Genomic DNA, 22,153 nt, shown 5'->3' on the forward strand with positions numbered 1-22,153 from the left:
CTGTCTCTCCCCTCCCCTTCTTTGCACAACAATAACACCAACATAACACAAACAATAGCAGTCATGAAGTAAACCTGACCCTGTCACATCCCAAAACATATTTTCTTCCCAGTGAATGAAACAGAGACTACTGGAAAGGTGGCTCCTATCTGTACTCACTGTCATGTTAAATGACATCATCTCTGCCTGATCCTTTTTTAAACCTCTTTTTAGGCAAACTACTGTATCTGAGCTCGCAGTTTCTCTCAGGAGAGTAGCAGAGGACTCCTACACAAAGCTGGAAACTCCATCAACTCCCGGTCAGTATCAGTACATAACTCTCCCTGTGTTTGAACAATAGTAGCTTTGTGTGTGTAGGACAGAAAGAGTGTTATTGGCGGTTCATTCAGAAAGTATGTGTGCACATGTGTGTGTCAGTAAGAGACAGATTTCAGCAGCTTATTCACATCGTTTATATAGAAACATCCATCTGTGTGTGTGTGTGTGTGTGTGTGAGGCCGATAGCTGTACTATGGGAGCTACCAGTGACTAATAGTATAGTACTGTGATTGTTTCACTAGCACCTGCCATTTCTATGGTACAGAGAGTGCAGATGCTTCATTGAAAAGGATCACTGGAACACACACAAATGACCCAGAAGAGCGCTTTAGAGGAACCAGACTCTATAGGGGGCTCCCTGTGTGTGTGTGCCTGTGTGTGAATAGTAACAGTCTCACCTTGTCTCCAGGCTGAGGTCTCATCAGGGACACCTGATCATATCCTCGACGACACAGAGCCCGCAGAGCATCCAACTTCCCCTGCGGATAGAGAAAGGGGAGTGGAAGAAGAAGGTTCCATCAGGGGATCATATTAAAAGCTGGGGGTAAAAAAAGAAGCTTTTCTATGGTGCTCTATTAATTCTTTATTTATCTTGGTGAATACTACCCGGGCTGGCAAAACACTGGATCCCTGCTACTCTAACTTCTGCGATGCATACAAGGCCCTCCCCCGCCCTCCTTTCAGCAAATCTGACCATGACACCATTTTGCTTCTCCCCTCCTATAGGCAGAAACTCAAACAGGATGTACCCATGACAAGGACTATTCAACGCTAGTCTGACCAATCGGAATCCACGCTTCAAGATTGTTTTGATCACGCGGACTGGGATATGTTCCGGGTAGCATCTGAGAATAACATAGAGGAAAACACTGATACGGTGACTGAGTTTATCAAGAAGTGTATAGGAGATGTTGTACCCACTGCGACTATTAAAATCTACCCTAACCAGAAACTGTGGATAGATGGCAGATTTCACACAAAACTGAAAGCATGAACCACTGCATTTAACCATGCAAAGGAGACTGGGAATATGGCCGAATACAAACAGTGTAGTTATTCCCTCCGCAAGGCAAGTAAACAATCGAAATGTCAGTATAGGTACAAAGTGGAGTCGCAATTCAACAGCTCAGACACGAGGCGTATGTGGCAGGGTCTACAGACAATCCCAGACTACAAAAAGAAAACCAGCCACGGACACCGATGTCTTCCAGACAAACATAACACCTTCTTTGCCCGCTTTGAGGATAATACAATAAGACATTTAAACGTGTTAACCCTTGCAAGGCTGCCGGGCCATACGGCATCCCTAGCCGCGTCCTCAGAGCATGCGCAGACCAGCTGGCTGGTGTGTTTACGGACATATTCAATCTCTCCCTATCCCAGTCTGCTGTCCCCACATGCTTCAAGATGGCAACTATTGTTCCTGTCCCCAAGAAGAAAGTAACTGATCTAAATGACTATCGCCACATAGCACTCATTTCTGCACTTCACTCATCATGAAGTGCTTTGAGAGACTAGTCAAGGATCATATCACCTCCACCTTAACTGTCACCCTAGACCCACTGCAATTTGCATACCGTACCAATAGGTCCACAGACAATGCAATCGCCATCACACTACACACTGCCCTATCCCATCTGGACAAGAGGAATACCTATGTAAGAATGCTGTTCATTGACTACAGCTCAGCATTCAACACCATAGTACCATCCAAGCTCATCATTAACCTTGAGGCCCTGGGTCTCAACCTCGCGCTGTGCAATTGGGCCCTGGACTTCCTGACGTCCGCCCCAGGTGGTGAAGGTAGATCTTCAACAGTGGGGCCCCACAAGGGTGCGTGTTCAGCCCCCTTCTGTACTCCCTGTTCACCCATGACTGCGTGGCCATGTACGCTTCCAACTTGATCATCAATTTGACAGACGACACAACAGTAGTAGGCTTGATCACCAACAATGACGAGTGTGGTGCCAGGAAAATAATCTCTTACTCAATGTCGACAAATGTCAACAAAACAAAGGAGCTGATCATGGACAGCAGAGGGAGCACGCACATATCCACATCGACGGGACCGCAGAGGAGAAGGTGGAAGGTTTGGTGAAGAAGGTTTGGTGAAGAAGGTGTGGTGAAGAAGGCGCAACAGCGCCGCTTCGAACTCAGGAGGCTGAGGAAATTTGGCTTGTCATCTAAAACCCTCAAAAGCTTTTACAGTTGCACAATTGAGAGCATCCTGTCGGGCTGTATCACCGCCTGGTATGACAACTGCACCGCCCACAACCACAGGGCTCTCCAGAGGGTGGTGTGGTCTGCACAATGCGTCACCGGGGGCAAAGTACCTGCACTCCAGGACACCTACAGCACCCTATGTCACAGGAAAATAGCTTCTATCTCAAGGCCATCATACTGTTAAACAGCCATCACTGCTGCCTCTGTGTTGAAATCATTGGCCACTCTAACAAATGGATCACTAGTCACTTTATTAATGCCTCTTTAATAATGATGTTTACATGTCTTGCATTACTCATCCCATATGTATATACTGTATTTTATACCATCTATTTCGTCTTGCCTATGACGCTCAGTCATTGTTCATCCATATACAGTAACTGTTCTGTACTTTGTCATGCATTTGTACATTTTATGTGGACCCCAGGAAGAGTAGCTGCTGCATGTGCAGTAGCTAATGGGGATCCTTCTAAACTAAACTCTCCACACAGCCAAAGAGAGTAGCTGCAGTATTGCCCTCGCAAAAAAACATGCAACATCGACTAGTGAAACAAACACTCTGCCCTCTGATTGGAACAGCAAACTGTCAATCAACACAGGTCTTTAAACATATTTTTCACCGGATCAGCTTGACCAATCAACACCAAATTTGATTTTGAGGTAATTTAAGTTTTGTCACAAAATGAAAAAGCCATAGTTTCTTGTAACTTTAATGCTTGAACCTCTAACTACAAAATGTATAAAGTTCCTTGTGTGTTTGACTCATGCAGCTATCTAAAAGTTGCATTTTTTATGCTGGAAGAAGTTGCATTTTTTATGTGGAAGAAGTTTAAATTGTCAGAGGCTAGAATTGCAACAGAAAGGAAGCTGCAGTAGGAAGGAAAGATGGATGGATAAGTACGTCAGGCTTGATAAAAAAAAAGCCTGGAGAAAAAGAGATGAGTAGATATGGATCAAGAGGCCACCAGCATTGCAACATAAAGGAGTAAGATAAGTGAGGGGGGATAAGATATAAAGCCAGTGGCTTGAAAGTGTCACAAGGTCAGAAGCAGAAACAGAGTGTGTGGAACCAGCAGACAGATACCATCGAACAAAATGTTCAATACTGAACATTCTACTGGCTATTCTCATCAGCGCCAACCATGCAGACCAAGATACCACATGACATAAGGTACTGTATATGAAGAAGGTAAAGCATATGACTCTTCCAGTAGGTATGACAACTTCTGTTTGATATTCAGATCTGAAGCTGAAGAAAGCCGGCTGCTGTCTAACACGTCTAACCCTTCACATCCACGTTGCATAAAGACTTAAAACCTCTTAGATGTAAAGTCCCCTGTTTAGGGGACATGCATGGTTCTGATACCAAATAGCTTGCATTAAGCGATAGACCTTTTCCCCCTAATTTCATGGTATCCAATTGGTAGTTACAGTCTTGTCCCATCGCCAGGACTACCTGACATGATGACTCCTTGCTGTCCCCAGTCCACCTGGCCATGCTGCTGTTCCAGTTTCAACTGACCTGAGCCCTAGGACCATGCCCCAGGACTACCTGACATGATGACTCCTTGCTGGCCCCAGTCTACCTGGCCATGCTGCTGCTCCAGTTTCAACTTCCACCTGACTGTGCTGCTGCTCTAGTTTCAACTGTTCTGCCTTATTATTATTCGACCATGCTGGTCATTTATGAACATTGAACATCTTGACCATGTTCTGTTATAATCTCCACCCGGCACAGCCAGAAGAGGACTGGCCACCCCACATAGCCTGGTTCCTCTCTAGGTTTCTTCCTAGGTATTGGCCTTTCTAGGGAGTTTTTCCTAGCCACCGTGCTTCTACACCTGCATTGCTTGCTGTTTGGGGTTTTAGGCTGGGTTTCTGTACAGCACTTTGAGATATCAGCTGATGTACGAAGGGCTATATAAATAAATTTGATTTGATTTGATTTGATCGCTGCAACTCCCGTACGGACTCGTGAGAGGCAAAGTTCGAGAACCGCTCTGCTTCTTGACACACCGCTCGCTTAACCCAGAAGCCAGCTGCACCATTGTGTCGGAGGAAACAAGGTCGAGAGCCCTGAGTCCTCCGACACATGACCCCCACCATGCCACACTGTTTCTTGACACAATGCCCGCTTAACCTGGAAGCCAGCCACACCAATGTGTCGGAAGAAACACCGTACACCATATTTAGAAAGCATATAAATCCTATTAAGCCTCATTCATACAATTTAATTGAATAGGAAATACATAATTAAATATTTCATATTTTCAGGTAATATTTGTACTGTGTACTTGAGCTTGTGTCCTCAAAAGTGACTACACCTCAGCAATTTATAACTATTTTTACCAGACAGGTTAGATTTTAACCGGGAGACAAATTCACCTTTCAGCCGGACAATAACCTAAAACATAAGGCCAACTACACACTGGAGTTGAAGATGTTGATTGTTCCTGAGTGGACCTAGTTACAGTTTTGACTTAAATCGTCTTAAATCGTCTATGGCCAGACTTGAAAATGGATGTCTAGCAATTTTCAACAACCAATTTGACAGAGCTTTAATAATTTTGAAAAGAATAATGTGCAAATATTGTACAATCCAGGTGTGCAAAGCTCTTAGAGACTTACCCAGAAAGACTTACAGCTGTAATCGCTGCCAAAGGTGATTCTAACATGTATTGACTCAGGGTGTTGAAAACTTATGTAATCAAGATATACTGTATTTGTAGGAATGTTTTGCAAATTTTTAAATTTATCTTCCACTTTCACATTACAGAGGATTTTGTGTAGATTGTGGACAAAAATGGAATTAAATCAATTGGAATCCCATCTTGTATCAAAGCAAAATGTGTAAAAAGTCAAGGGGTGTGAATACTTTCTTAAGGCACTAAATATTCTGAGAACATTGTAACTATGTATATATATATATATATATATAAGTTATGCTTGACCTTAAGGGAATGTTCCCCTAACTTTAACACCAAATAATGCAAAATAAATTCTCTGAAGGTTTTTGTTAACAAAGATGGAATGTTCCCCTAACTAATGGAAAACTGGAAACTCAAACATTTGGGTAACATAACATTACAAAAACATTGTTAGCTGGGGAGGAAGAGGAGGAATAAGAGAGTGAATAAAAAAAGAGGAGTTAAGAGAGAAGATTGAAGAAATGAAGATATCACATTTGCATATGTATTCATGTATTCATGTATCCCTGTATCCCTTTACTCAGTACTTTTTTAAAACACCTTTGGTTGTGATTACAGCCTCGAGTCTTATTGGGAATGACGCTACAAGCTTGGCACACCTGTATTTGGGGAGATTCTCCCATTCTCTGCAGATTCTCTCAATTTCTGTAAAGTTGGATGGGAAGTGTCGCTGGACAGATATTTTCACGGCTCTCCAGAGATGTTCGATCGGGTTCAAGTCCGGGCACTGGCTGGGCCACTCAAGGACATTCAGAAACTGTCCCAAAGCCACTCTTGCATTGTCTTGGCTGTGTGCTTAGGGTCGTTGTCCTGTTGGAAGGTGAACGTTCACCTCAGTCTGAGGTCCTGAGCGCTCTGGAGCAGGTTTTCATTAAGGTTCGCCTCTGTACTTTGCTCCGTTCATGTTTCCCTCGATCCTGACTAGTCTCCCAGTCTCTGCCAAAGAAAAACATCCCCACAGCATGATGCTGCCACCACCATGCTTCACCGTAGGGTTGGTGCCATGCTTCCTCCAGACGTGACGCTTGGTATTCAGGCCTAAAAGTTCACTCTTGGTTTCATCAGACCAGATCAGATCTTGTTTCTCATGGTCTGAGAATCCTTTAGGTGCCTTTTAGCAAATTGCAAGCAGGCTGTCATGTGCCTTTTACTGAAGAGTGGCTTCCATCTGGCTACTCTACCATAAAGTCCTAATTGTTGGAGTGCTGCAGAGATGGTTGTCCTTCTGGAAGATTCTACCATCTCCACAGAGGAAATCTGGAGCTCTTACAGAGTGACCATCAGGTTCTTGGTCACCTCCCTGACCAATGCCCTTCTGCCCCGATTGTTCAGTTTGGCCGGGCGGCCAGCTCTAGAAAGATCTTGGTGGTTCCAAACTTCTTCCATTTAAGAATGATGGAGGTCACTGTGTTCTTGGGGACCTTAAATACTGCAGAAATGTTTGGAACCCTTCCCAGATCTGTGCTTCGACCGGAGCTCTACGGGAAATTCCTTCAACTTCATGGCTTGGTTTTACTCTGACATGCACTGTCAACTGTGGGACCTTATTTAGACAGGTGTGTGCCAAGTCATGTCCAATCAATTGAATTTACCACAGGTGGACTCCAATCAAGTTGTAGAAACATCTCAAGGATGATCAATGGAAACAGGATGCACCTGAGCTCAATTTCAACTCTCATATCAAAGGGTCTGAATACTTATGTAAATAAGGTATTTCTGTATTTTATTTGTAATAAATTTGCAACACATAAAAAAAAAATGGTGTTTCGCTTTGCCATTATGGGGTATTGTGTTTTGAAACCCGAATGAGCTAGCAATGTTCTATGTTTGTGTGTTACCTGTATAGGTGTGTACCACCTTCTGTCCTGAGGAGGTTTCCAGGGCTTGGGTGTGCGTGGTTTGGGTTGGTACGCTTCATACTCCTGTTCAGGCATCTTCACCACTGCATTCTTAGGCTTGTCTAGCTTAGCCCCTTCCTCTGTAGAGCCTTTATCCCCCCACCGCACCTACACACACACACACACACACACACACACACACCCACACACCCCCCCCCACACACACACACACACACACACACAAAAGACAGGAATTCCTTTCATACAATTCTATATGATCTGATATCCATTTCCGCACAGGGTCGGCACTGCTATAATTCGTGTGTGCGTGTGTGCGCGTGCGTGTGTGTGCGTGCTTGAAGGTATACCTCCATGCGTTTGATGCCCCCCACCCCTCTCCCTCCGTAGTAGGATGCGTCCACTGTGGGCCATCGCATTTTGGGCATACCATCTTCATCATCAGACTCCTGACATGGGAAGAGTTAGTTAGGAGTTGAGGTTTAAATTAAAGGTTTTATTTGTATAAATATGAGTATGGGAGTGGAGCTGTGTAACCATTCAGACATGTAGAGGAGTTTCCTTGGGTGACCACACAATTAAATATAACACTAGAATGGACATTTGCATCCTAGCAACATCAGGAAAACAGAATTTTAGAATATCTATGTGTGTGACTTACTGGCTCTGGGGGAGGAGGTGGTGGGGGCTCTTTAATGACCTGGAGAGAGAACCATTCACATTGAACAAGTAAATCAGGACGAAGATACATTAAACACAACAAAACATCCTCCCTCTCTATACGCAAAATAACTACAATTCCCATAGTAATACCCCTGACTCTACTGAATGAAGACACAAGAGCTAGTCTTACCAAGGTGCAGCAGAGGGGCCAGAACCACCACATGAACAGCAAGCCCAACAAAAGTGTCAGCACTAGCAATGAGATCAGCAGGAGGGTCCCATCAAACTGCACAGAGAGACACAGCAAAGGTGTAATTGCAAACCAATATGGTATCTTGTTTGGAGTTAGACTGAGATGAGATTGAAGGGGGGTTATTTACTGGATTACGGTACAATTCTGGTGTGACTACAGACAGCTCAAAAGATGAAGGAGAGAACATACCCACAGCCTCCTCTGATGACAGAGAGAGCAGAGGAGACCGCAGAGAATAGGCAGAGGGAAAAAAGAGGAGGAAACTACAGGAAGAACAGAAATAGAAAAAGATTATACCAAAGAACATTATTTTTAATTGCGTTAATTGTGTTGCTGAATGTTGCTTACCATTTCAGAACGTTGCTTAGTGCTTATTTTTTATTTTTTGAACTATGCAAGTAAGTTAATAAGAACAAATTCTTATTTACAATGACGGCCTAGGAACACTAGGTTAACTGCCTTGTTCAGGGGGCAGAACAACAGATTTTTACCTTGTCAGCTCGGGGATTCAATCTAGTAATCTTTTGGTTACTGGCCCAACGCTCTAACCACTAGGCTACCTGCCGCCCCAAATACGTATTTTTTTTTTTTTACAACAAAATCAACATTTTTGATGTAAATGGTGTGTTATAGAAGGGTCCAGTCACCTTTTTTGTGATTTCAAATGTTTTTGAGAAACGCCAAACAGAAAAAATCCCTTCTTCATCCTCGTTGTGTGGTATGGGAGCCCGTAAAACACGTGAACAAAGGCCACGGAAATACTCAAATACATCCCGTTAGAACTGGAAAAGCTCTTATTATAGTGACGCAGGTCTTTCAATGTTGTGCACATGAAACTGTGTCATTCGCAAAGTTATATTTAATTTTGTTGCGACTCGAGCGATACCTCTCCCTTCATTCTACAGGTAACTGCCGAAATAAAAGAAAAACTTGAGTAAATAAGGGATACAAAGTATATTGAAAGCATGGGGTGCTTCCACAAAGGAAGTCCCAGACAATTATTATTATTCTGTCATTTTTGGAGCCTTTGTTCATGATATTGAACATCGCTGTACTCACACATTCGATGGTGGTGATGTGAACAGAACTGGTGATGTAGGAGAGTCCTTCATTCATACTGACCTGGAGATAGATCACCCTGCAACACACACACAGCACTACATTACCCATCAACCCTCACAACACACATTTCAGAACCCATATTCCCCCCCCCCAAATCCCCTGAAAAAAACACATCCATGCTCTTTTCAGACTTAAGCTTAATATATACCTTATGTACTGTAAGTAAACAATGCAAGTACACAATTAGTTACTTACAATGGCTGTTCTGCGTACTTGCGTACCACAATTTGAGTCTCTATGCAATCACGCAGGATCGCCATTTTGCATAGTTAATTGAGTTATTGCGTTGCATACTTGCATAACGTCGCTGTCGTATGAAAAACTTGTAACAACATCTTTGCCAATTTTAGCAGTAACTCCCCTCAATGTACTCGGAACATTTCATGACTCTAGGACCAAGAATACTTACTCAAAATACTTGCTGAAGTTTCACAATTGCATGTTCGCTAATGGGAAAATAGTTTCTGTTTTGAAGATAACGGTAGAAATGAGGCTGTAGCATGAACGCACGACATTACATGCATCATGTCAAGGGATACGTGGATGCCGGGGGGCTGTTTACTGGATTACGGTGCAAATCTACGTTTGATAATCATGGCTTTCTTTAGAAATCTGAAGCGTGAATAAGATCTAGGCCATTAACACATTCCTGTCTCTGTCTCTGTCTGTTCTTGCTCTCTTTCACTAATACCTGCTTTCGGACAGCCATCCCATTTGGCCCTGTGGACTTTGGTTCGGTATGGGACCTGTAAGGCTTACCGTGTTGGGGAATGCGTCTTTACGGGGTCAGGGTAGCAAAGTAACATTTGTTAGGATTGCATTGTCGACTGCCAGCAAGTCTTTAAAAAGGATGGGACCTGTGGACATTGGGTTGATTCCAGAGTCCCAATGTGGAAAGTTGTCATTAGGCCACTGAATGACTTCCCCGCCCTAATGTTAGTGCTTCTATCTACAACACAGATCGTGGAGACACATACAGAGGGGAGGAATGTACATGTGTGTTTGTGTGTGTGTGTGTGTGTGTAGGGTTGTTGCAAAAAAAACCTCTACTAAATAGTGATTTGAGGTTGGTGGGTTGATATTTGAGAGGAGAGTGTGTAAGTGAGTTGTAATGATTTAGGAGGCAAGAGAAGAGAGGGGTCATTGAGAGTGTGGTTTAGGACTGAGGGAGGGGAGGGAAGGGAAGGGGGAGGCTAGGGGAAGGGGGGTTGAGGTCATTTGAGGGTGGATGAGAAAGGAGGGAGCAGACAAAGACAGGAAATGGAAAAGGGAGAAGGGGGAGGTGAGGAGGGGAGGAGAGAGGGAGTACATCCCCCCAGACTCCCTTCTAGGACCTCCCCCTCCCTCTCCCTCTCTCTCTAACATAATGGAGAGAGAAAACCAGAGAAAACCAGAGATCACTACTGAGACTCACAGAAAAATATGTATTCCCTCTCCCTTTTCCCCCTTTTATTTTGCCTCTGTACCTCTATCTCTTGCTCTCTCTCTCTCTCTCTCTCTCCCTCTTTCTCTCTCTGGGCAGGCAGGGGGCACAGCGCGATCAGCACCCTGGTGACAGAGCCATCGTACCACCCATCAATCAGCCCTCCGCCATGAGTGTGTGTGTATATGTGTTTGTGTAGCTTCTTCCAGAAGGTTTCCAGTCACCATATGCTTGCGTGACAGCAGCAATGATGACTTCATCATATGAGACAGGGCTGAGGGGTGTGTGTGTGTGTGTGTGTGTGTGTGTGTGTGTGTGTGTGTGTGTGTGTGTGTGTGTGTGTGTGTGTGTGTGTGTGTGTGTGTGTGTGTGTGTGTGTGTGTGTGTGTGTGTGTGTGTAGGTGGGTGGGTGGGGGGGCTTACATCTCATGGGCCCTCAAATGCTCTTAAACATTTCAAATATACACTGAGTATTCAAAACATTAAAACACCTGCTCTTTCCATGACATAGACTGACCAGGTGAATCCAGGTGAAAGCTATGATCCCTTAGTGATGTCACTTGTTAAATCCACTTCAAACAGTGTATATGAAGGGGAGGAGACAGGTTAAAGTGCCTTTAAACGGGGTATGGTAGTAGGTGCCAGGTGCACCGGTTTGTGTCAACAACTGCAAAGCTGCTGGGTTTTTCACGCTCATCAGTTTCCCGTGTGTATCAAGAATGGTCCCACTATCCAAAGGACATCCAGCCAACTTGACACAACATTGAAGTCAACATGGGCCAGCATCACTGTGGAACACTTTCGACACCTTGTAGAGTCCATGCCCTGACAAATTGAGTCTGTTCTGAGGGGCAAAAGGGGGAGGGGTTTGGTATAATAAGTGCAGTTTGACATACCGTATGGTTAATGACACATAACCAAACCATCAACCATCATGTTTTTAAAAATAACCTTATGATTATGCATTTTCAGACAAGTGTGAAAGATAGAAATATGATGACCTTTAGGGTAAACACATAAAAACAGGCCTCATCGTCTCGCCCTTGGGTTGTTCACAGTTGATTTCCTCTTACTCACATGCCCCAAGTGTTGTTGGTCAAGCATGTGCTAATGGGGTGACTCAGTAACAGTAATAGAACAACACAGAGACTCATGGGCACCATTATGGGCACAGAAATGGAGAAGCAGCACAATTATGCCCATAGGGAGTGGGGGGTGTGGGTGTGGTTGTGGGCACGAGCCAACCTGACAGCCAGGTATTGACTGCTCCTTTCTACCCTTCTAGTTTTTGCTGAACAGTATACAAGCAGTTGGTTTAAGGGAGTGAACATGATTTATAATAAGGGTTACATTGAGAAAATCAGACCCCTGAAATGCAAATAGATGGCCCTCCCTTCAGCAAAACATATTTTACCTAAACCCTCCCTGAGAGCTTGAAAAAAACCCAAGTGACCCTCCCCTATAACCAAAATAATAATGAAAACAAAGTGGATAGAAGAGAACATGTCTACTGTTTACCCTCGCTTCTTGGACAGTTTTAGATATGCAGTTTTAGAACAAGTTCTTTGTTCAGTAAGCATTACGTGTCAACGTGGGCTACGGGCCAGAAGGTTGTGGGTTTGCAGACCGTGCAGACAAGAGTAGGGGTGGAAAGATCTCTTTTATATTAAAAGCATTGTGCCTTTTAAAATATGTTCATGCAATTCCACCTATTTTTTTATTATTTTTTTTTACATATCACCAGAAACTTAATACCACACAAATTACTGAAATTACAGGCTAAGAATGGACAGAGAGATAGGCCTATGTGTTAATCTTGTCACGTTTCTCCAATGCCAAATCAGTGTGTCTTGTTTGCAACGAAACTGTCCCTGTTTGCAAATAATTAATAAATCTGAGCCATCATTAGGCAACTGAGCATGGTACTTTAAAAAGTTAGGCCTATCTTTCCACACCAGACAGATGCAGAAAAATGTAAGCTATTAAATAACTTAAGGATCCGCCCCTTTTTATAAATTTTAGCCTAAAATGACATACCCATATCTAACTGCCTGTAACTTCCCTATTGCTTCAGGGAAGCAAGGATATGCATATTGTTGGTATCATTTGAAAGGAAACACTTTGAAGTGTGTGAAAGGAATGTAGTAGAATATAACACAATAGATCTGGTAAAAGATAATACAAAGAGAAAACCAACCATTCTTTTGTATTTTTATGCAAGAGAAAGGCCATAATGTATTATTCCATCCCAGGTGCAATTTAGATTTTGGCCTGTAGATGGCAGCAGTGTATGTGCAAAGTTTTAGACTGATCCAATGAACCATTTCCATATTTCTGTTGTGCCTAATTTGTTTATGAATAACTTTTCATGTTCAAAATGGATCACTTTCCTTAAACAATAGCATGGTATTATTTCACTGTATTAGCTACTGTAAATTGGACAGTGCAGTTAGATTAACAAGAATTTAAGCTTTCTGCCATTATCAGATATGTCAATGTCCTTGGAAATGTTCTTACTTACAACATGTTAATCGCATTAGCCTACATTAGCTCAACCGTCCCGTGGACTGGACACCGATCCCGAAGAAGTTTTTAAAGATTGCTGTACACCAGCAGAACCAATCCAGCTTGAATGAGCTGGAGCAGTTTGCCTTGAAAAATGGGCAAAAAATCCCAGTGGCTAGATGTGCTAAGCTTATAGAGACACACCCCAAGAGACTTGCAGCTGTAATTGCTGCAAAAGGTGGCTCTACAAAGTATTGACTTAGGGAGTTATGCACGCTCAAGTTCTGTTTTTTTGTCCTATTTCTTGTTTGTTTCATAATAAAAAATATTTAGCATTCTCAAAGTGGTAGGCATGTTGTGTCAATCAAATGATACAACCCCTCCCCCAAAATGTATCTTAATTCCAGGTTGTAAAGCAACAAAATAGGAAAAATGCCAAGGGGGGTGAATACTTTCGTAAGCCAGTGTACATGTACAAATGACCTCAACCCCTTGATATTGTTATGTCATTTTCTTTCTTATGTAATTTTCTACTTTAAGTTTATTTAGTTAATATTTTCTTAACTCTATTTCTTGAGCCGCATTGTTGGTTAAGGGCTTGTAAGTAAGCATTTCACGGAAAGGTCTTACACCTGTTGTATTCGGTGTATATTACAAATCAAATTTGAAAGGTGCAAAAGGTGCTTCAACAAAGTACTGAGGAAAATATATGAATACTTTAGTTTTTTATTTTACAATTTTGCAAAAAATTCAAAAACTCTGATTTTGCTTTGTCATTATGGGGTATTGTGTGTAGTTTGATGAGGGGGAAAAACATTTTAATCAATTTTAGAATATGTCTTTTAACGTAACAAAATGTGGAAAAAGTAATGGAGTCTGAATACTTTCCTAATGCACTGTATATCATTGTTTCATTTCTTTGAGGCTGATTTTGCTTGGGAAGTAATCTAAGTCTGTCACTATCAATTGGTTAAGCTAATCACATTCTGTACAATAGAAGATGTTTAAACAAAGACACCTTTTAGGGAAACACTTCTCTCGTTGGGTTAAGTCACGGAAGAAGAGTAGCTAGCAGTTAACCAAAAAAAATACAAAAGAATGGTTGTTTTTTTCTTTGTATTATCTTTTACCAGTTCTATTGTGTTATATTCTCCTACATTCCTTTCACATTTCCACAAACGTCAAAGTGTTTACTTTCAAATGTTACCAATAATATGCTAATCCTTGCTTCAGGGCCTGAGTTACAGGCAGTTAGATTTGGGTATGTCATTTTAGGCAAAAATAGAAAAAAAGGGGAGGATCCTTAAGAGGTTTTAAGTCTTACCACAGATTCTCAATTGAATTGAGGTCCGGGCTTTGACTAGGACATTCCAAGACATTTAAATGTTTCCCCTTAAACCACTCGAGTTTTGCTTCAGCAGTATGCTTAGGGTCATTGTCCTGCTGGAACATGAACCTCCGTCCCAGTCTCAAATCTCTGGAAGACTGAAACAGGTTTCCCTCACTTCTTCAATTCTGACCAGTTTCCCAGTCCCTATCAATGAAACATCCCAGTGTGATGCTGCCACCACCATGCTTCACTGTGTGGATGGTGTTCTCGGGGTAATGAAAGGGTTTGTGCAAGACATAGCGTTATCCTTGATGGCCAAAAGCTCAATTTTAGTCGAACCTGACCAGAGTAACTTCTTCCATATGTTGGGGACTCTTTCAGAATTCCTTTTGGCGAACACCAAATGTGTTTGCTTATATTTTTCTTTAAGCAATGGCTTTTTTTCTGGCCACTCTTCCGTAAAGCCCAGCTCTGTGGAGTGTACGGCTTAAAACGGTCTTGTGGACAGATACTCATATTTTTTACAATCCAACCCTGATCTGTACTTCTCCACAACTTTCTCCCTGACCTGTTGGAGAGCTCCTTGGTCTTCATGGTGCCACTTGCTTGGTGGTGTTACAGACTTCGTTTCAGAACAGGTGTATATATACTGAGATCATGTGACAGATCATGTGACACTTAGATTGCACACAGATGGACTTTATTTAACTAATTATGTGACTTCTGAAGGTAATTGGTTGCACCAGATCTTAATTAGAGGCTTCATAGCAAAGGGGGTGAATACATATTCATGCACCACTTTTCCATTTTTTTCCCCTCAAATTTTTTGAAACAAGATCTTTTTTTAATTTCACTTCACCAATTTGGACTATTTTGTGTATGTCCATTACATGAAATGTAAATAAAAATCTATTTCAATTACAGGTTGTAATGCAACAAAATAGGAAAAACACCAAGGGGGATGAATACTTTTGCAAGGCACTGTAGGTAGGGGTAAAGAGACCATGAATAGATAATAAACAGTGAGTAGTAGCAGTGTAAAAACAAAGGGGGGTCAATGTAAATAGTCCGGGTGGTCATTTGAGAAATTGTTCAATAGCCTTAAGGCTTGGGGATAGAAGCTTTTAAGGAGCCTTTTGGACATAGACTTTGCACTCCGGTACCGATTGCTGTGCGATAGCAGAGAGAATAGTCTATTTCTTGAACTGCATTGTTGGTTAAGGGCTTGTAAGTAGGCTTTCCTCTGACACCCCCTAATAAATAGGTCCTGTATGAAAGGAAGCTTGGCACCAGTGATGTACTGGGCCAGACACACTACCCTCTGTAGCGCCTTACGATCAGATGCCGAGCAGTTGCCATACCAGGCAGGGGTGCATTTTCAGGCCTGTTCAGACCACTTTTCCCTGTAGTCCACAATCAACTCCTTTGTCTTTTTCATATTGAGGGAGAGGTTGTTTTCCTGGTACCACATTGCCAGGTCTCTGACCTCCTCCCTATAGGCTGTCTCATCGTTGTCTGTGATCAGGCCTACTTGTGTTGTCAGCAAACCTAATGACGGTGTTGGAGTCATGGTTGGCCATGCAGTCGTCGGTGAACAGGGAGTACAGGAGGGGACTAAGCACACACCCCTGAGGGGCCCCCGCGTTAAGTATCAGCATGGCAGATGTGTTGCTTCCTACCCTTACCACCTGAGGGTGGCCAGTCAGGAAGTCCAGGATCCAGTTGCAGAGAGAGATGTTCAGTCCCAGGCTCCTTAGCTTAGTGATGAGCTTTGTGGGCACTATGGTGGTGAACACTGAGCTGTAGTCAAAGAACAGCATTCTCACATACGTGCTCCTTTAGTCCAGGTGAGAAAGGGCAGTGTGGATTGCGATTGAGATTGCGTCATCTGTGGATCTGTTGCGAAATGGAGTGGGTCTAGGGTTTCTGGTATGATGGTGTTGATGTGAGCCATGAGCAGCCTTTAAAAGAACTTCAGTGCTTTGGGGCGGTAATCATTTAGGCACGTTACCTTCGCTTCTTAGGCACAGGGACTATGGTGGTCTGTATGAAACATTAGTATTATAGACTCAGTCAGGGAGAGGTTCAAAATGTCAGTGAAGACTGGTCTGCGCATGCTTTGTTGGTCTGCTTTGTTGGTCTGCGCATGCTTTGAGTACACTTCCTGGTAATCCGTCTGGCCCCGCGGCTTTGTGAATGTTGACCTGTTTAAAGGTCTTGCTCACCTTGGCTAAAGAGAGCGTGATCAAACAGCTGGTGCTCTCATGCATGTTTCAGTGTTGCTTGCCTCGAAGCGAGCATAAAAGGCATTTAGCTCGTCTGGTAGACTCGCGTCACTGGGCAGCTTGCGGCTGGGTTTCCCTTTGTAGTCTGTAATAGTTTGCAAGCCCTGCCACATCCGACGAGCGTCAGAGCCGGTGTAGTAGAATTCAATCTCAGTCCTGTATTGACGCTTTGCCTGTTTGATGGTTCGTCTAAGGGCATAGCAGGATTTCTTATAAGCGTCCGGATTAGTGTCCCGCTCCTTGAAAGCGGCAGCTTTAGCCTTTAGCTTGGTGCGGATGTTGCCTGTAATCCATGGCTTCTGGTTGGGATACGTACGTACGGTCGCTGTGGGGACGACGCCATCGGTGCAGTTATTGACGAAGCCGGTGACTGAGGTGGTAAACTCCTCAATGCCATTGGATAAATCCTGAAGCATATTCCAGTCTGTGCTAGCAAAACAGTCCTGTAGCGTAACATCTGACCACTTCCGTATTGAGTCTTCTTGGATATGACGCTACAAGCTTAGCACACCTGTATTTGGGGAGCTTCTTTCATTTTTCAGGTCTCTCCAGAGATGTTTGATCGTGTTCAAGTCCGGGCTCTGGCTGGGCCAGTCAAGGACACTCAGAGACTTGACATGAAGCCACTTCTACATTGTCTTGGCTGTGTGCTTAGGGTCATTGTCCTGTTGGAAGGTGAAGCTTCCTCCCCAGTCTGATGTCCTGAGCACACTAGAGCAGGTTTTCATCAGGTTTCTCTCTGTACTTTGCGCCGTTCATCTTTCCATCGATCCTAACTAGTCTCCCTGCCACTGAAAAATATCCCCACAGCATGATGCTGCCACCACCATGCTTCACCTTAGGGATGGTATTGGCCAGGTGATGAACGGTGCCAGGTTTACTCCAGATGTGACGCTTGGCATACAGGCCAAAGAGTTCAATCTTGGTTTCATCAGATCTGAGGTCTGAGAGTCCTTTATGTGCCTTTTAGCTAACTCCAAGTGGGCTGTGATGTGCCTTTTACTGAGGAGTGGCATCTGTCTGGCCACTCTACCATAAAGTCCTGATTGGTGGAGTGCTGTAGAGATGGTTGTCCTTCTGGAAGGTTCTCCCATCTCCACATAGGAACTTTGGAGCTCTGTCATAGTGACCATTGGGTTCTTAGTCACCTCCCTGAACAAGGCCCTTCTCCCCCAATTGCTCAGTTTGGCCGGGCGGCCAGCTCTATGAAAAGTCTTGGTGGTTCCAAACTTCTTCCATTTAAGAATTATGGAGGCCACTGTGCTCTTTGGGACTTTCAATGCTGCAGACATTTTTGGGTACTTTTTCCCAGATCTGTGCCTCCACACAATTGTTTTAATTGTTTTATTTCACCTTTTATTTAACCAGGTAGGCTAGTTGAGAACAAGTTCTCATTTACAACTGCGACCTGGCCAAGATAAAGCATAGCAGTGGGAACAGACAACAACACAGAGTTACACATGGAGTAAACAATAAACAAGTCAATAACACAGTAGAAAAAAGAAAAAAAAGAGTCTATATACATTGTGTGCAAAAGGCATGAGGAGGTAGGCAAATAATTAAAATTTTGCAGATTAACACTGGAGTGATAAATGATCAGATGGTCATGTACAGGTAGAGATATTGGTGTGCAAAAGAGCAGAAAAGTAAATAAATAAAAACAGTATGGGGATGAGGTAGGTAAATTGGGTGGGCTATTTACCGATGGACTATGTACAGCTGCAGCGATCGGTTAGCTGCTCAGATAGCAGATGTTTAAAGTTGGTGAGGGAGATAAAAGTCTCCAACAATCATGCATTGGAGCTCTACGGACAATTCCTTTGACCTCATGGCTTGGTTTATACTCTGGCAGGCACTCTCAAATGTGGGGACTTATACGGTTGGTAATCTTTTCCAAATCATGTACAATCAATTGAATTTACATCAGGTGGACTCAAGATGATCAATGGAAACGGGATGCACCTGAGCTCAATTTCAAGTCTCATAGCAAAGGGTCTGAATACTTATGTAAATAAGGTATTTCTTTTTTTTTTTTTTTTTATAAATGTGTAAACATATATGGGTTATGGGGTCTGTTGAATCTGCTACTGTTTCATGTTTCAGCACCACATTCTAAATGACTTGAATCTGGCTTATTGAGAGTTTAATAACTCAGGTAAATACATAATGGGCAAGAAACCTATTGTTTTTAATCAAATCAAATATAGTAATAGCAAGCTATCAAAATTGACCTCCGGTCCTCCTCCTAATCTTCACGCTCTCAATCTCAAACTGAACAGAATTTAGGCTATAGGCTAGTCCACGTGCAAGATTTTTGGACTAGGCTTAATCAACAACAAACAATGTCAGAAGAAACCTTTGACTCTCCTCCTCCTACGCAGCACAGCCATTGGTTAAGCAGCACACAAAAACGTTTTTGATCAGCAAGAGCAGAGCAGGCCGGGACTCAGGGTTGGAATATCCCCTGCAGTGTGTAATGCAGTTTAGTTTAATTTACACCATCCCAGTAGCTATCTTAAAAATATAACCTTTGTGCTTCTCCGAGCATGCACTTTGTAGCCTATAGCCTATAGGTTATGGATAATGATTGAGACTACATTAAATAGCCTATAAGCGCACTTGATATTGTGCGCCAAGTGGAGAATCAGAAATGGGGGACAGCATCAGGCACACATCGATATCTAGCCTAATAAGGTATTAATTCTTAAGCACTGAGAAATATGGAAATATTGACCCCTCCACTGGATTATATTTAACAAATACTAAACCCTCCCTTTGACTGAAATTTAAAAAGCATGACCCTCCCTCTTCCAGGTAACCATTCTGTAAATTTCGATCCATCCCTAAGCAGACTGACTAATAACAGATGGAGAAATTGAGAAATAAAATTCACTCACCAAACCAACTTCTAAATCCAATGTCACAGTAAACAAAGAAACATAATAAACTCTCTCTCCTTGCTACAGCTTGCAAACAAATGGTATCTTTAAGAGTGGTGTTGCAGTGGTGAATCGATCTAACCGCGAGTCAAGAAAATCTCATGCCCTCCTCAGACTTCTGAGTGACAGCAACAAGACAGTTGATCACCTGGAGGTGTCTGTGGGTCGGGGACAGCGGTATAATTATGTGCTGGGCTGGAGGGCAGTTTGTCCCAGCTTCCAGCCCAGAGTAGATCTTTCTCTGCCCCCTGAGGTGCTCTCAAATTTGGGGTGGCTACAGAGGATGCTGGGGTGAAGGCTTTAGACAGGACATACTTCTCTCTTCCGTAGTGACTGTGTTCATACACACACTCACGTGCACAAAAGCAAACTCGACGCACACACACCCTGTCTTTCTCCTGCGTTTTTTCCCCCAAGTCTCATTAAACCATGTTCCTAGGCTCTACAACTCTCCTCCTCTATTCTTTCCTCTCTCTAACTCATTCTCTCTCTGATTACTGTCTAAGGTTGTTAGCGGTGACTGATTGATCACAGCAACAAACGACTTTGGCCCTAATTCGTTCAAGGACACTGATCTGCTAAACCAATCTACCAATCCAGCAGCAGTGGCAGAGCGCTACAGAGTGGGCAGGTTAGTAGGCTGGAACTAATGCCCTAACTTCCTGTAAGCACTCCAGGACCACGCAGGATTGAAGAATACACTGGAATACTGCAGTAGGTAAAGGAGTAACTTACCTTCCTACTTCCTTTATAACAGGAGCAGGACAGAGCAGGAACGTTTCCTCTACACCAGCAGGCCTCTCATCTAAAGAAACATTATATTATGTTAATTGAAGAGGTTTAACATCATATTAAAGCTAGAATCCGTAGTTGCTACATTCATTTTTGGACTTGTAAATTAATGATACGTACCCATTGATTCACTATTTTTTATTGTTTTTACCCGAATTTCGTGATATCCAATTGGTAGTTACAGTCTTGTCCCATCGCTGCAACTCCCGTACGGACTCGGGAGAGGCAACGGTCAAGAGCCATGCGTCCTCCGAAACACAACCCTGCCAAGCCGCAGTGCTTCTTAACACACTGCTCGCTTAACCCCAGAAGCCAGCTGCACCAATGTGTCGGAGGAAACACCGTACAACTGGCGACCAAAGTCAGCGTGTACACGGCCAGCCCGTCACAAGGAGTAGCTAGAGCACAATGGGACAAGAACATCCTGGCTGGCCAAACCCTCCCCTAACCCGGACGACGCTGGGCCAATTGTGTGCCATCTCATGGGTCTCCGGGTCAAGGCCGGCTGCGACACAGCCCGGGATCAGATCCGGGTCTGTAGTGACACTTTAGACTGCTGCGCCAGTCGGTAGGCCCATACCCATTGATTCTTAAATAATATAAATGATAAATGCCTCATGAGCTTAGTTCAACTTTCATAACCAATCAGAACCCAAACTATAAGCTTGTTTTACTCCAATGTTTGCATTAACAAACACTGTATAGCCTGAAAACATGGTTTAAACTATAATTGGATGGTCAGTCCATGGCTTTGTCTATGAATTTGAGAGTGGTTACATTTCTCCAGGGCCATCCCTCAGCTTTTTACCAAAACAGAGGAGCAGTGACCACTTGTTTCAACTGTGTACTGTAGCTTTCATGTTGCAAATAAACACAGAAAACATGTGTGTGTGTGAGCATTTGTGTGTGTGAGAGAGAGATTCATCAGACATGTTCTTAGTATATAATTATAGACAAAATGATGTCCCCATTTCTTACATAAACATCTATGTTTGTGTGTCTTACCCAGAGTGTGTGTGTCGTTGAGTTTGAAGCTACAGAGGACCTGGTCGATGTTTCTGGCGTGGAGAAAACCGTTCCCTCGAACTACCACCTGAAACGACTCTGAGAGAAAGAAACAGAAACGGTAAGAACCATTTATCTCCAACCATTCAACGTTATTTGAATGCATTATACTTTTCTAGCAAAGTAGTCTCGTGAAAATTTGTTTTGAAAAATATGACCGTGAGGATGGCAGCAGCACTTCTCTGCCACTTCTATGCCTTTGTCTCATGCGGCCCGGTTTTACATTAGAAAGTGTTCACTGCCTGAGGCCTGTGTGTGTGTGTGTGTGTGTGTGTGTGTGTGTGTGTGTGTGTGTGTGTGTGTGTGTGTGTGTGTGTGTGTGTGCGTGTGGGGCTCTTTGCCTGCTCTCTTATGTGCTCCATGCTTAACCTTTCAGGAAGACTCAACTCAAGCTGGAGAAAAACAACCAGCATATGCTTCACTGGTGCTAACGTTGTGTGTGTGCTGATGTGCGTGGTTCGTGTGTGTACAGGCATATGCTCCACTGGTGCTAATGCTAAAAGTGCTGCTGTTCACAAATCTCTGCCTGCACAGCCGGGAGGGTTTTGAGTGACTGTATGTGTGTGTGGACAGGAATATGTGTGTGTGTGACTCTGACCTTTCAGTACCCCCAGGCACCACTAAAGCGCATTGATGGAAGCTAACCAGCATATGCTGGAATGTGAGTGTGT

At 43.3% G+C, this 22,153-nt stretch overlaps 1 protein-coding gene across 2 annotated transcripts in view; it reads right to left on the reverse strand.

The window, feature by feature from the left end:
• The window catches only part of LOC109889748 (anthrax toxin receptor 1), a 52,493-nt gene that overhangs the window by 12,923 nt on the left and 17,417 nt on the right, over positions 1 to 22,153 (reverse strand). For both annotated transcript variants that reach the window (XM_020481410.2, XM_020481412.2), the window contains exons 10-17: positions 21,423 to 21,521; positions 20,361 to 20,430; positions 9,081 to 9,159; positions 7,959 to 8,054; positions 7,767 to 7,805; positions 7,456 to 7,554; positions 7,088 to 7,255; positions 717 to 797 (exon numbers count right to left, since the gene is read on the reverse strand). In XM_020481410.2, coding sequence (XP_020336999.2) covers positions 717 to 797; positions 7,088 to 7,255; positions 7,456 to 7,554; positions 7,767 to 7,805; positions 7,959 to 8,054; positions 9,081 to 9,159; positions 20,361 to 20,430; positions 21,423 to 21,521 — 731 coding nt within the window. The remainder of the gene's footprint in view (positions 1 to 716; positions 798 to 7,087; positions 7,256 to 7,455; positions 7,555 to 7,766; positions 7,806 to 7,958; positions 8,055 to 9,080; positions 9,160 to 20,360; positions 20,431 to 21,422; positions 21,522 to 22,153) is intronic.

Source organism: Oncorhynchus kisutch, linkage group LG4 (assembly GCF_002021735.2).
Source record: "Oncorhynchus kisutch isolate 150728-3 linkage group LG4, Okis_V2, whole genome shotgun sequence".
Lineage (NCBI taxonomy): Eukaryota > Metazoa > Chordata > Actinopteri > Salmoniformes > Salmonidae > Oncorhynchus > Oncorhynchus kisutch.